A 16,754-nucleotide genomic window follows, 5' to 3' on the forward strand; every position below is an offset into this window, starting at 1 on the left:
GGACTTGAACTAGCTAATGTAGAAAGTAATTCAGTATAAATTCAGGAATATGTAGTGACAAGAAACTTGTTTAATAACAGTGATGCTATGTGGGCTAACCTCCAAGCAAATAGTTTCCCTGGTAATGGTGAGTTGCATCATGTGAACATTATCCAACACCGCCAAACAATTTTGTAGCTGATATGACAGAGAACTTAAAGATGGAACCTCTTAATTTGTTAAGTTGGAAGTTTGAAGAATGGGGGCCTCTAACCTAGGTAAATCAAAATTCAAATTTGAAGATACCTTTTTTGAATTTGTGAAAAGTTTTGTAAATAAATTCAGGTCAGTGTCAGAACAAGTCAAAATTAAAAGTTAGTTTTTAAGTGGCCCAAATTGTAAAGAAGGCAGAGACAGCATGAAAGTTTTTATGCAAATAATTTAAAAATTAATTCATTTGATAAAGCATCTTGATGTAATGACTCAAATTAATGATTTAAAAAAGAGTTCCTGGAGGATTACCATGGGGATTCATATCTGGACTAGATGACTCCACAGATCATTGTCTGAAAGATATAAATTAAATAGCCAGAGCTTTAAAGAGAGAGAACAGACCCAATTTTGGACAGTCAGGGGAATGTAATAAGAGTCTCAATCAGGCAGGAAAATAATGTGGAAACTACAGACGTGATTATCAGAATGATGGAAAGGAAAGGTATTATAATGGATATGGGAGAGAGAGAATTGGGGTGGAGACTTTGCAAACCTCAATATGTAAAATAGTGTGGAAAATTTTTCTGATGTTGAAAATGAGAAAAATAATGTTGTCAGTAACAAAGTACATAAATTTAGATGTCATCTGTAAGTGTCAAAAGTCACTGATTACTTGGGGATTAGATGACAATTTTGAAACTGCGGCTGGAGGAAAGAGGGGAAACATTTTTAAGAAATCTTTGGAACTATTATGCTGATAACAGCATGGTACAGTTTTTAAGAACCTTGTAAAAAGTTTGAAAACTTGTAGCAATATAGCTGGAAGAAATCAAAAATTTATTAAGGGCAAAATGAGAATCTTAGTGCAATTATGGATGTATTAATATCTGGAAAGGAAAAAATTTGAAACACAAAATTTTTAAGCAAATGGGATTGAAAGAGATTGAACACGATTTACTGTATGAAAATAGTGAAGGGGAAAGGGAATGTAATCAGTTACATTGTCCATATACTAATGGCAAGACTGAGGAATGGAAGGAAAATGCTTAGTTTATGTATGCAGTCCTTATCTCCAGACTGCAGAGATACTCAGAAACCAAACTGGAGATGGAAAAGATTTTGTGGAAATGCTTGTTCTAGGTGTGTAAGTAAAGGGACATGCAGGAAGTTGTCGGAAAGAGGTAAAAAGTCAAGTGTTATTAATATTCAAATTTTATGGTGTAAAGTTTGAACATGATTGCCTGGTTATTACTGACTTAATCAAAAGTTTTATTCTGGTTATCGGCCAGATTCTGAATCTCATAGCAATTTTTGATTGAGATGGGATGAGAATAATAGTTACTGATCTAATAAGAAAATAAGCTTACCATCATAAATTGTGTTAATACATGTGAGAACATTAGGAACCACCATGACATATTGATGGAGGATATTATTCTGAAGAAATGTCTGTGGCTTAGCCATAGAATGAGGTTCACGAAGAACTAGTAAATTGCAAAGTGGAGGAGGCTATAAAATGATATCTTAATCAAAAAGCTAATTTAAAGGAATTGCTCTTGGCATTTCATAAAGTTTTTCATGATAATCCTGATAAAGTAAAAAATTATGAATGTAAATTAAAACTGAAATCTCATAAACCATTTTACTTGGTGTCCCATTTGGAAAGAGACAAACTGTGGAAAGCGATGTTCAAAAGGTGGAAAGTTGGGGAATTATAAAGAGGAGTTGTAGGGACTATTACAATCCATTAGCTGTTGCTTCCAAAATAGATGGAGATAAATGTAATTGAAGGCTTTCTTGGAGTTTTCCAATGATGAAATCTTGTCAGGTGATCAGCTAAGTGGTGGCATTGTCCTGTCACTATATGTCAATGAGTTTTGTACCCATCTTCATTGAAACATTGTGACAAGAGGATACCACCATTTGGATGACAACTTGAGAAAATTTTATCAAAGATGGAGGTGTAAGCTTAGTCCTTCACTCAAAAGTTTTTTAAAAAATTTTTATGTAAAGATAATAACCATCCTGGCAGTACTGATGAACTTTTGCATAAATTAAAGTTTTTAAAATTTATGGTGAACTTGGTAATAACTTGACTTTTTCATCATATCCCTCTAGTAGGAGAATCCAAAAAACACATTCCATTTTATATCGAGGTAAATGCTACCAATACTGTGTTATTCCCTTTGGTTGAATGTTTCAGCTTTTGAAATCATTACAACTTTAGATTTTCTTTTTTTGTCAACAACATGAGTGCAGATTAACAGTGTAAATGAATATGACATCTCGATTGCTAGTAAGACTCTGGAGGAACATTTTTGATTATTAAAGGAAGTGTGTTTAATATTAATAGAATGAGAGGGACATTGTAAGAAGAAAAATGTAAATTTGGTGTGAAGAAGTTTAAATTTTTTATGCATAATATTTTTGCGGATAGAATTTTTACCAAAAACAGACAAAATAGAGCCTAGTACATAATACTGCCTCCTAGAAACAAAAAAAGATTAAATACTTACTTCGGATTATGTCAGTTTTATAGGCATAAGAGTTTGTAATCAGGTCTTGAATGCATTGAGCTGAAATAACCTGCTGAAGAAAAACCCAATATTGCAGTGGATAAAAGAGTGTCAAGATAATTTTGATGAAATTGAGAGCCAACTTTGTCAAATTCAGATGTTAAGTGACCCAGGTTTGTTACTTCCTTCCTCTTTAACAATACAGAGCAGTGATACTGGCTTTGGTGCCAATCTGTTTCAGGAAAGGGTAGCAGATGGAAAAGTCTGAATACAGGTCTGTTGTTTATGCTAGCACGATGTTACAAAAACATCAAAACATATTATTGAGTCACAAAGTGTTTGCATATTCTGACCACAAAGCATTTAATTATTTACAAGAGTATAAGTTAGGCCACAGCATTAACTAGAGGGATTATGTTTCTTCAACTGTTCAATTATGAGATAAAATACATCAAAGAAAAGACAATGTAATTGTTGATGTGTTATCAAGACTACCATTGAGAGATAGTACAAAGATTAATAACAAGAAATGCGAAAGGAGAATTCACAATTATGTATTTAAAAGAAATCAAAGAAGAATGAGAGATCTTGAAAATCTGTAATGTTGTCAAAACAAATTGAAAATTGGACAGTAGTTAGAAGCTACCTGGGAAAGAAGGGGCAGGAAAATGCTGATCAATATTATAAAGGTCACAAAGGGTTTCTATTTATGAGAACTAATCAGACTTCAGATGATTCAAACTTGTGTTGGTCAGAGCAATACATTGATACTTGGTTCAATACACAAATGATGTTTTAGTCACTGAGGTTGAACAAATATCATAAATATACAACAAAATATTTACTGCTATGGAATTGCTAGGAGAGTGAGGAAAAACCTGCAATGCATGTTAGGTGCCAAAGGGTAAAAGTCAGCAGAGGATCAATGTATATTACACCGCCAAATAAACAGTTAGATCTCATAGCTGTAGATTTTTATGGATGTTCACCTATAACTACAGGTGGATTTTGCTACATTTTTGTCATGGTTGACATTTTCTTCAAATTTGTAAAAGAAACCATATGAAGAGAGCCACAACCAAACAAATTATATATAAAATCACAGGAAACTATTTCCCTAAAGTTGGCCTTCAGAAGACAGTTCTTTCAGATAATGAGTCAATTTTTACTGTACTTATTGACTTAGGGGAGTTTAAATATATTTTGACACCAATATACATTTCCAGTAAGGTAGCTGAAAGATAATGAGGAAAATTGGGAGACTATGCAGAACATACTGTAGTAAGATCCTTGCAAATTGGATTGAGTACATTTGTAGGTTTGGGGCATTCATATATTTTTTTTCCCCAGGTGAGGTAATATTAACAAAAAACCTGCAAGTTTGTTTCTCAATGCACTAAGTACCCTATTTGTAAATCAATGACACCACAAGAAAAAGAGGAGATTGTCACAAATACTTTGAGGAACTGGGAGGGATGAAATACTAGATATGTGATAGATCAGAGTGAATAACACCATTTAAAGTGGAAGACTTCCTCATGGTGAATTAAATAAATTTTGGACACTTACACAGGATCATTTGAAGTAACAGAAAACCAAAATTGTAATACTTATAGATTAATACAGCCAAAGTCAACAAAATTATTACTGAGTTATGTGTTGCAGTGGTTAGCACACTGGACTCACATTCAGATGAAAGTTCAATCCTGCATCAAGCCATCCTGATTCAGGTTTTCTGTGATTTCCTTACATCACTTCAGGCTAATGCTGGGATGGTTCCTTTGAAAGGGCATGGCCAACTTCCTACCCCACCTTTCCCTAATCCGATGGGAATGATGACCTTACCTTTGGGTCCATTGCTATCCTGGTGATAGGAAACAAACTCATGTAGGGATGGACATGGCCCCAAGGATAGATGCGTACTTGGGTTGATCCACTGTGCCTTCCAGAATGATGAGATCATTCTGGTAATGACATGAAAACATTCTCCAGACCATAAAGCTCCCTGCTGGTTGCAGGGTGTTTACTTTCAGATGTTATATGCTGTACACGCCAATGGCTATGTGTACCATGGAGTGTAAAATGTGATTAATCTGAAAAGTTAACCTGTAGCCATTTAGTGGATGTCCAATTGCAAGACTGGTGTGCTAATTCCAACCTTCGTTGCTGATGAACAGCAGTCAGCATTGCTGCATGAACCAGTCACCTGGTGCAGAGGCCCACATGCAGCAATGTTGACTGAACGGTCATTGAGGAGACACTGTTGGATGCCCCTTGGTCCATCTGGGCAATTAGTTGGTCAACAGTTACACATATTTGCCCATACACCTCTCCACAGCCATCATTGACCTCTATCATCTATAGCCTATGACGTATCACAGTTGCCTAGTGCCAGACTTTCAATCCATGGTATGTTTTAACCACAGGAGCGTGTGAACAGTTTACAAACTTACTTACATTGGCCTGAATATCAAAGATTGTGATGTTTTCGACATCAGATAAACTGCTCTATTGCTGCTTTATGACAATGACTGCACTATTTTCTGCATCCTCTCAATAAGTGAAATATACCCCGCACTCCTAATGCTTCTGCCTCTCATCTCAGAGTGATTATGTCACACTGATGACAGACATAGGTGGTGCTCGCATTAATGTGGCAGTACTGTATATTTGTGTGGGTGTTAAGAGAGTGTGATTTGGTTTCATTTATGTGGATGCTGAGCTTCATCTCTGTCCTACTCTCATCTGCATAGACAGCAGCCTGTGTGGACCGAACAACTGTGTTTTTGTGGACACTCTAGACTTTAACTTATTTCGTGTAAATCATCATATTCTCTTCACAATATATGAAGAAAAGGGAACAGTCCCAAAAGATTTAGTGAAAGAATTATTTATAAATAGACCTTCAAAAAGCCATCAATTTTCAGTAAGCTGAAATTTTAGTATGATTTAATCTAAATAGATAACTACATAATGAGAAACATGACACTAGAGTAGTATACATGGTGTACAACTTCAAGATATATAAATTTATACTGGAAACTATGTTGGTGGTAACCAACTAAAATTACAGCAGCTGAGTGGGTGACCAATAAAATAAGACTTAGTGAGCTGTAACTGAAAAAAAAAAATATTTTATTTATGAACTTAGAGATGATTCATATTTTAAACACACACGCCTTCTCAGATGTTGCAGCTGTGTACATAATATTCTTTTTAACCGAGAGTATATCTTTCACATGAGACAAGTAATAGCTATCCAACAAATCTTGTATAGTTGCATTCTACATATGTACTACTCCAATACAAAGGCTGCTCACATGACCTTACTACATGACCTTTGGCAGTTGCATAGTACTGTAAATCTGTGTTTGGACCTTATGCTGTAACAAATTTCACCAAACTCAAACACCGCATTTGGCCTCACTTACATGGAGACATCATGTTGTGTTGTGAAACTAAGATAAGAAACTGTGTTCCCAGCCACCACAAATGTGCAGCATGCTGTGGCGAAAGTTGTTGGCAAAACTATTCACTTTCAGACACTTTTAACTTTTATGACATGAAACTGTAAGATGAGTTAGGTTTCATTTCAATAAATGTGACATGAAGTGAACAATTGAGAAAACTGTTGGCTTACTGACAGTTTTGCAATACATACATGCATGCAGTATGTCAGTGATAATCAATACAACAATAAAATTAGATGCATCAACACTAGAGACTTTCTTTGAAACATCAACCCAAAGAATTTATGATGTCAGTTTTACTGAGGAAAAAACATTATGGAAAGTAATTAGGTTAATAAAGATCCATATCTGCAATTTGAAAAATGATGTACATTGTCTGAAATCAATATGAAGCCATTCTTAATCTAACTTAAGAAATGGCCAGCTTCAGTAGAAGCATAGCTGTGCAAACAAAGATGTTACACAAAAAATACATTGTGGAGTTAATGGCAAAAAACACAAAATACAAAAGTTAAAATTTACAAAGCAAAAAGGATTTATGTTTAAAAATCAGAGGAAAGAAGCTCTGCAAATTGATGACATCCAAGTATCTGGATGAAACTGACCAACTGTTGAGTTTGGTACATAATATGGATAACGTAGAGATGAATAAGAATCTCAGCTTTACAAAACAAATGCAATGTGATCAGCAGTTTCAATTCTCATGATAATGCTTCTCCCACTTAGTGCCAGTACTTTAATTTCTTCATTCATCTTGAACTCTGATCAGAAGAGTGTTGATAACAGCTGAAAGAAGAACAAATACAAGTTGTTGCCACATAAAGAATGAGATAATTAGAGGCTGATCAAAAGGTCAGTTCGAACAAGGACAAAAAATTTAATCCATGGTGGTGTTTCCAAAGAAATCTGTCTGAAGTTCAGTTGAAGATTGGATAACCACTGAGATCCTGTTGCAGAATGGCCATGTTGAGATCTGAACCCTACTCTTTCTTATCATGAGCCTTGAACTACAACTACTGTGCCAACCTGTATAGTCAAAACAGTTGAGAGATTTGTTGATTTATAAACAGGAGAATAATAAAAATAAAGACATTAATAGTGCATAGTATTTCATTTCAGAGTCATCTTTCATATTCTTTAGCATTATGTTAAGTGGTACAGTGTTCTGGGTGATTTCATTAATTAATCTTTTTCTCCAGATTAAGGAACCCATTATGTTACATTTATTGTGTACGTGACTTTGTGTTTATACTTGCATTTGATTTTGCTTGGCAGTTAGAATTTTTCCAGTAGGTAGTTAACAATAGAAATAAAATTACACAGAGGACTGCACTGAATTTGTAGAAAATGCATAAGAGCAGAGCAACTCTTGACAAATCCCTTAATTACATCATATAACAATACCAGTGTAGAGCTGTAGCAGACTACAAATGTTTCTACATCAAAAATAACTTCAGTGACATCATTTGGAAATTAATTAGAGGGCAAAGTTTGAATGCCATTGGTGTAACTTTCTGAAGCAAATATGGGCAAGGAAATATGAAAGATGTTAACACAGAACTGATAGGCATAACCAACTTTAGTGTTCCATAATAGATCTTCACAATTTGTTTTCATTTGCCATGTTGTCAGGTGCAATAGTTAACACAGAACTGATATGCATAACCAACTTTGGTGTTTCATAATAGATCTTCATAATTTGTTTTCATTTGCCATGTTGTCAGGTGCAATAGTGCATCTAAATTTAACAATCTGTACGCAAAGATTCTGTAAAAGCTACACCTCCATCTGTGAGGCAGTGATTCGGTCAGTTTTCCAAAGTTAACAGTCTTTCCAAACTGACAAAGTAACTTATATTTCTAATCAGTTTCAGGATGAAACTGAAGTTCACACATTTCAGATAACTTTTGTCTTTAAGGTAATTTATTATTCAGCAAACATCATACTTTTAAGTTGCAAGTAAAATACCACTGACAAAATCATATGAGTGGAACAGGAAGATTTCACACGGAATAACAACCATCACAAGAATGATTTAATATTAATTACACTGGATAAACTTGATGAAAAAAGTAATTTAAGCACATTACTGGCCCAGATAACTGTGTACAAGTTACTGATATTTATTACTAACAATTTTACCAGCCCATGTGCACTTTTCAATTAAGTTTATCTCAAGAATCAGTTCAGGAATAATTCATATTTACACAAATTATATTTAAAATAACTAACCAAATAGCTTGTGATTTGGATATGATGCATGTTTAGTAAACCAGAAGAATGACCTTTGCTTTCAGCAATAAGTCCTACTATCTTTTTTATTTGGATTAAATGACTAATTTCAGTAACACTGGTTTAAATCTAAGAATAAAGTATTTACCTTCTTTTACATCAGAGTGATAGATTCAGAGGGGCCAAAAGGTAGTATAGCCTATAATTCTAAAAAATAGATCCTCAGTTTGCCTCAAAAGTGCTGAGTGCACCCCACTTCCCAACAGCACTCAGCAGACTGGATAGTCACCCATCCAAGTTCCAGCCCAACCCAACAGCACTTAACTTCAATGATCTGACGGGAATCAGTGTTACCACTGCAGCAAGGCCATTGGTGAACATCCTCCATCACCAAGTATTGTGCAACTGCCAGTAGTAACCGAAGTCCAACAATAAAATGTGATGCAGCACTTTATTACTCCCAGTGAAATAGCTGCCCTTTACAATGATTAGATGCCTAGCCATCTGCACACAGAGTATTAGTCAGAACTGCACCTAACTGGCAGATTAGAAATGAGTGCCAGATTGGCACTCAAAGCAGGAAATTGCTTTTTGTGGATAATGCTCTTACTGACTAATGCAACCAGGGACAATTTATAATCTGGGTTAATAGGTTCTTGTTTTTCTCTGCTGGTTTCCAAACTTCACCAGTAATCCTGCTGCATATTTTGTGGACTAGAATTCCTCAAAAAGGATATTGTGGAGAAATGACTTTTGCCACAGCCTAGATCATTACTCCAGAATGAATATTTCACTCTGCATATGTATGCAGGAGAGCTTTTGTGAAGTTTGGAAAAGTAGGAGTGGGGTACTCACAAAAGTGAAGCTGTGATGGCATTCATGATGGCATTACATGGTCATAAACTGTGTTTAATTGATCTCAGTATGAAGAAGAACCTTTGGGATGTGGAATGACTTACATTATACATTAATAGGTGGAAGCAGTCACTGTAGATTACTACTGTACAGTATTCTAGCAAAAATTATAAGTATCAATCATCTATGAATATTGATGATTGTGGAAATTATTTCTATATTGCTCTATATATTGTCATGAATATTATGCAAAAAAGGTACCCTGAAAAATGCCACTGCTCCTCCTCATATATTACTACAGTGCTGTCTTTATCTTATACTTTAAAGTATTTACATAATTTAACACAGACCACTATCAGCTGTAAATCTAACCCATGGGAAATGACAAACTCTGTTTGATATAACAATTAGAGTTATATATAATTTACATAACTGAGTGTAAATGTTCTAAGAAATTGTACCAGAAGTGGCTAATGAAGCTTCTTTTAATTTTGTTCTAATACCTGGAGATTTTCAGTTTTCTGGACGATGTCTGGTAGTAACCTGTTATTGACTCCACTCTGAATTCTAGATATGGACGCATATTCTATTTGACAATTGCTTTTACATTCTGGTCCTGTAGCTGTGATTTTCATGACTCATTCTCCAGTCATTTTCATCACTAACCACAAATATATATGCATGTTGATACCTAAGTGTAAGAAGCTGTAGGTCTCTGAAGAGGTTTCTGGAAGATATTCAGTTATCAACTTTATACACCTGTCTTACTACATGTTTCTGTGGGATAAATACTTTCTTTGCCTTAGCTGCATTGGACAATAAAGTTATCTCAGAAACCTGTCACCAGATCAACACAATGAGAAAGATTTTTGAGACACTGACTTATTAATATTTTTTCCCATAGTCAGCCTGATATTTACCATTTAAATTTACAAAAATCAGCATTGTCTTACACAATTTTCTCAAAATTATATATTTCCTTTTTGGAATTCTTTATAAATCTTACATTACTACTTATTGAAGTGATGAGGAGGGAAGATAATACTGTTTTAAAAGTTTTTGTTGGTGAGGCATACTGGTACCCAAAAACTTTCAGGTGTGAACACCACATGACATTTCTCACACTCATCCTGTGTGTCACTTTTCTTCTTTCTTGCTTGGAACAGTACACAGTTTCTAGAGGGTGTTTCCTTGAAAGGATTGGGGGAGGGGGGGGGGGGGAGTATAATACTGTATAACATGATATATGTCCTTAATGTTCTTGCCAGGTAAAATAAATGCATAAATAAATAAATATAACAAAATTTGCTCAATTTTGTACTTGCAGTCTAACAGGGGAAATTCCAGATTGGGGCTGTCCAGGTCTAGGTAATCTGGCAGAGTGACATACTCTATTATGACATCAGCCAGCTGAACTCTAAATAGAGTGAAACAAGATTTTGCCCCTGTCACTTTATTTAGTAGGACAAGTGAATTGAAAAACCCGATGCCCATCAGGTAAAAAAAATCTCATATCTCCTTTGGAATACCTTCCCATGAAAAGGAAAGATGACAACAGTTGGTCCTGTATGTCAACTGTGTTCATTGAATTATTGTATTGTAAAATTGCATGGGGCTTCTGGACTGGGGTTTTAGTTTTCCTATCAGATTTTCCTGTTGTTGTCATACTGACATCTGTATGTATAGTGGACAGAATATTTATTCATTTTTATCCATTCACTTCAGAGCCATGAGCTTGTAAGAAAATAACACAAGAATCTCTTCTTTATAAGTTCAGATTTTTGGAAATGGTCTGGCTTATTCCACCCTGTGGATCTAACACTCTCTATGGAATTTGTGCTCCATTCAGTGAGCCTTACAAACAATGATGGGGAAGTGTACCAGTTGTCACTATGTACTGTTTGACCATTGTCCAAAAAGAGTTGCACGAGGTCCATAACAGAATTTCCTTACTGCTTGGGTCAGGTTTTCTTTACTGTATAAATAACAAATCCTGAACAGTAGCCACTAGACTGACAAATTTTAAGGAAATTACTAAGAAAATGTGCCTGTGGGTGTAGCAATATCTACCTCTGAATTTCATGAGGAATTCATCATTTGCAATATCTTCCACAAGATAATAAATGCTTTGGAAATTTTGTTCAAGTTTGTTAGTAACAGGTTGCAACTTGTTCAGATAGTTTGCAGTGTCAGCATTTCTATTATTTACAAAATGAAAGAGCCCAGAAATATGTAAGATTCTTCTATATGGCATGATGTCAGAAAAGAAAGAAGAATGGATTGATTTTTTTGTGGAACAGTATAATTGAAGTGCTGGCTTAATCACCTGTGCCATAAGAATACACAAAGTAAAATGTGCTTGAATTTCATTGGATGTAGTTGGAAACCAAGCACTGTTTGATTTCGATATAGGAGAGTATTTATAACAATCTGCTGCATATCTATTTGTTTCTGCTGCTAAAGTCTCCCAGAGAGACACATGAACCATTTTTCTGTACATACGTAAGGAAGTAGTTGTTGAGGGAGTTGACTTTGAACCCTAGGACTTATTTCTACTTTTTTATTTTCATTTATTTATTTATTATTTATAACAACACTCACACCTGCTGCTACAACATCAGTGTCACTATCAGTTTCATTTGCCTCATTGTAATCACTAGTATCATTTACCACATTGTCTTCATTATCAGACCTATCAGAAATATCAGTTTCAGAAACATCAGTCTCTTTTATTCAATAGACTTTAGATTTCCTGGACTGAGAGAAACTTTTTATGGTACAGCAGTGCTTCATACTACAAATCTGGTGAAAAACATTGAAAACAATTGCTTATAACTCACAAAATATCAAAAGAAATCGAGTGTGCTATACACCACTAAATAGACTGCTACCTCAAATGTCTAGTAATATATAACATGTCATGCCATCTATTGACAGAAAAGAAGAAACACTTAGAAGAATCTATAGCTGCTCAGCCCATCTCACAGCCCGCTATGTAACTGGAAATCTGCAACTGTGAGCCAGCTGTATAAGACAGTCAGTTAATTGTAAAGCAGATATCATTGAGATTTACAGTTAACTTATTCACATGCTAGTGTCACATCATTTTTTTTATCTATCTGTGCGCTAACGAGTTCCATATATGAAATTTTGCACTTTGTGCCCATTATTCTCTATGTCTAGTACCAGTAAGTAAATTTTATTTCTTGGAAATTGTATAAAACGAGTTTCCCTTGGATTAAGGGTTGAAATGTTTATTGTGAATCAGTTGTAAGCTAATTCCATTATTCTCTTGCTAGTATTATAGATGTCTTTGGACTCCTTATCAGCATACTAGAGCCATCAGTAAACAGCATAGATTTCAGGGAATGCTCCATTTTGACAGTTAAATCATGTATTTAGATCAAGGACAGGAGTGGGTCAAGCATCAAATCTTGTAGCACATAATATTTAGTATTACACAATTCTGAATTCAGTCTTATGTGTGTTCTGGCATTTTTTTAATGTGACGCACAGAAAATGCAAAAAGAATATTTTTCCTTGTTTATGTTACACCAGAACTGTATTTTTCAGATCACATATTGCCTCCTCAAAGAAGAAGACAAACTGAGCTGCTATTATAGGGTACTTCTCAGAACATTATTCGAATATTCCATTGTAAGATAATTTCTCAAGAAACTGTTGAGAGTATAGGATTGGGGGAGATGGGTCTATAATTAGAAATCACCTGTTCATGACCACTTTAATAGATTGGTCTTAGTACTGCAAACGTCAGTCTTTCAGGAAATACTCCATGGCTCATTCACTGGTTACACAGATAATGTAAGAGAACACTACTCAGTGAACAAAAAATTTTAGTACTTCTGTTGAACTAATATTGTAACCAGAAGAGTTCCTGATTTACAATAACCTGTGATTTTTATGATTTCTAGATCAGATGGTTTGACAAAACTACAATGAAAAATGGTAGGCACTTTCAGGATTTTAATTATGAAGTATCTACCACACCATTCTCTGTTACAGTTTTGAGTATTTATATGGCAAGTAAACAATAATACCACAGTACAGATTGCAATATTTTCCACAAAAGCCTTAGAAGGAAAGAGATGCACTGTAGATCATTACAGAATTTTAATTCCTTTCATTCTTGTAAAGAACAAAAAATAATGTGTTATTAAAGCTTTTCTTATCATTTTAAAGGATACTGTAACAAGAAACCCAATGAGATTTGCTACATAATTCCTTAAAAAATTCCAAGAACTTCTACATACCTATGATTATACCGCTTCAGTTTTTGAAGTCCATATTTAGAGTCCATGGAACCTTTTGAAACAGGTAAGGATTCCAAATTAGCCATAAGTAAATTTATGGAAGATTTTAGTTCTTCAATGTACAAAGATTCCATTTCCTTCAGTACAAACTTTGGCATTAATTTTCTGTTCTGGAAATGAAATTAAAAATTTGACATTATTGACTGTGATCACAGTTGTCTTGCAATTCTATTCGAAAAAATTAGGTGATCTAAAACAAATCAATAAAATTTTAGTTTCATTACTTATTTATGGAGGCTCAAATTCTCTGATGTGTCACAATTAACATTTTACATAAGGTAGTGAACTGTTTAGTATGAGGCAGTCACCATTGTACAGTTGTGTCAAACCAGTACTTATCAACAGCAAGCCAATTAAATCACATTGGCAGTTTCATATCACTGTTTGCAATACATAATATTAAAAGTTTGTGCATCTGTGACAGATTATTTTAATATCCATTTCAGAATGTATGTTTCATTGTGTTAGTGGTTTTAGTCATATTACAATCTTCATACTGCTGTATTTCTGTCAAGAAAACAACGTTTTGTTTGGTGTTATAGCATCACCACAAAGGCCAAAGACAACTAATATCATATAAATCTCTCCCAGCACTTACACTGAGCCTTAGATGCTAGATGAGCCTCCTCTAATCACTCACTACTGTTGTTCCCTATTCACAGAATGTGAATGTTAAACCTAAGTTACATTATTTATATGCATGCATGGAATCCATAATGAGAACAGTGCAGTATGATGTAGTCAATATGAGAATACATTATTACTGCAATGCCTGCCATAGTCAAAGCTGTTAACCATTGACTCAGAATTAAATTATTAGGAAATGACTTGAGGGTTGACAGTAACCAAGCCTGAGATGCTGGAGTTGACAATCATGTGTGCTTGAGTTGTGCTTGCTCGTGTGTACAAATGGTGTGTGTATCTTATTTGCTGATGAAGGCTGTGGCTGAAAGCTTTATGCAAGTGTGTTTTAATTGTGCCTGTCTGGAACTTAACGTGTCTTCTTCAACATAAGTAGCAATCTATATTTTCCTGCATTGTTCAAAATGAAGTCTGATAGTGTTTCAGGAAAGATAGACACAGTGTTTATTATAAATGCACAGACTATCTCACGCTGCACAGCCATCTCACATTCCCACCTAGTGCCACCTATCAAATGTCCCTATCCATGTTTACATGCCTGCTAATTGTAGATTTCCACTGGAGGTTGAATGTAAATGTGCTCCTTACTGAAGGTTGTGAATTCATTGTTCATTGAGGAGAATCGATGATATGAATACATTGTACTGGATATTGATGTATTTACAGTTTATAGCTTTTGAGAAGTTAATCAGAATATTGAAGTAGATGACACTGAGTTATGAGATCTATGAGGTTAGATATTATACTGAGAGTGGCCAATAGAATTTATTGTTGAAGATGAGAAATGGGATTATCCTTCTAGCATTTAGTAATGGGATTTTGAGGAATAACCAGATCCTACATTGTTACTTGCAGAGACAATATGTCTGAGGTCTGAAGAATCATCAGTTAGGAGAAGTGGCCCATGAAACATACTTTTGTGATAGCTATTGAGAATACAGTGTAGTCCTAAGTGAGGATCACAACAAACAGAGCATATTAATATGACAAAATGGTTGTGAGTTGCTGAAACAAATGAATATGGTTGCCAAATAAAGATTGTGGTGATAGACTAACCGGGATGTCATGTGACCTGAATATTGTTGTAGCAACTTCATTTTAGTCAGTCATACTGAGATATATTTCCAGAACAATATTTGGTGTTTCTAAGGATGGAGTGAGCTAGTAATGAAATGTGGATGAAAGGTTTTTGCTATAATCAATTAAAAATAAACATAAATTTCATTAGTTTTGAAATAACATAATTTCAGTTTGAACAAATCCAGAGATCCAGTGCATTTAGGTGACAGATCCATTAAAAATAATTTATGGTTGTCTAATCAATAAAAGAGAAACAGTGACTGCTGCAATTAAATTTTTTGGGACATCCATAAAACATACTCAGTAGGTTTTATTGGGCAAGCATCATTAGAATCTCTGGAACTTACACTGTCAAATATACAAGTAATTGTGACAATATGGAATCTCACAATGACATTGTGTTGTGGTGTTCAGTCTAAAGACTGGTTCAATGCAGCTCTCCATGATACTCTATTCCATGAAAGCTTCTTCATTTCTGAGTAACTATTGCAACCTACATCCTTCTGAATCTGCTTGCTGTATTCATCTCTCAGTCTCCCTCTGCGATTTTTGCCCACCACACTTCCCCCCCCCCCCCCCCAATTCTAAATTGGTGATCCCTTGATGTCTCAGAATATGTCCTATCAACAGAGCCTTTCTTCTAGTCAGGTTGTGTCACAAATGTCTTTTCTCCTGAATTACATTTGGTACTTTCTCATTTGTTATGTGATCCAACCATCTAATCTTCAGCATTCTTTGGTAGCACAACCTTCCAAAAGCTTCTAGTCTCTTCTTGTCCTAATTGCTTATTGTCTATGTTTTGCTTCCATACATGCCTACGCTCCACAAAAATACTTTCAGAAAAGACTTCCTGACACTTAAATCTATACTTGATGTTAACAAATGTCTCTTCTTCAGAAACATCTTTTCTTGGCATTGCCAGTCTACATTATATATTCTGTCCACTCCAGCCATCATCAGTCATTTGATACCCAGATAAAAAAGAAAAAAAAAAAAAAACCTCGTCCACTACCTTAAGTATCTCATTTCCTAATCTAATTCCATCAGCATCAACTGATTTAATTTAACGACAATGCATTACAAATTTTTTTTTGGTTTTATTGATGTTCACCTTATATCCTCCTTTCAAGACCTTGTCCATTCTGTTCAGCTGCTCTTCCCAGTCCTTTGCTGTCTCTGAGAAATTACAATATCAATGGCAAATCTCAACTTTTTTATTTCTCCTCCTCGGACTTTAATTCCTACTCTAAATTTTTCTTTTCTTTCCCTTACTGCTTGTTGATGTACAGATTGAATAACATCAGGGATAGGCTACAACACTGTCTCACATCCTTCTCAACCATTACTTCCCTTCCATCCCCCTCACGTTTTGTAACTGCCATCTGGGTGCTGTACAAGTTTTTATTAGCCTTTTGCCCCCTGTGTTTTACCTCTGC

General features: G+C 34.9%; 1 protein-coding gene across 1 annotated transcript in view; it reads right to left on the reverse strand.

Annotated features, from left to right (window-relative positions):
* Positions 1–16,754, reverse strand: part of LOC126470456 (calcium-dependent secretion activator-like) — a 1,485,604-nt gene that overhangs the window by 771,074 nt on the left and 697,776 nt on the right. Inside the window, exon 9 of the mRNA XM_050098305.1 lies at positions 13,537–13,706. Within this exon, the coding sequence (XP_049954262.1) occupies positions 13,537–13,706 (170 nt within the window). The remainder of the gene's footprint in view (positions 1–13,536; positions 13,707–16,754) is intronic.

This window comes from Schistocerca serialis, chromosome 3, assembly GCF_023864345.2.
Source record: "Schistocerca serialis cubense isolate TAMUIC-IGC-003099 chromosome 3, iqSchSeri2.2, whole genome shotgun sequence".
Taxonomy (NCBI): domain Eukaryota; kingdom Metazoa; phylum Arthropoda; class Insecta; order Orthoptera; family Acrididae; genus Schistocerca; species Schistocerca serialis.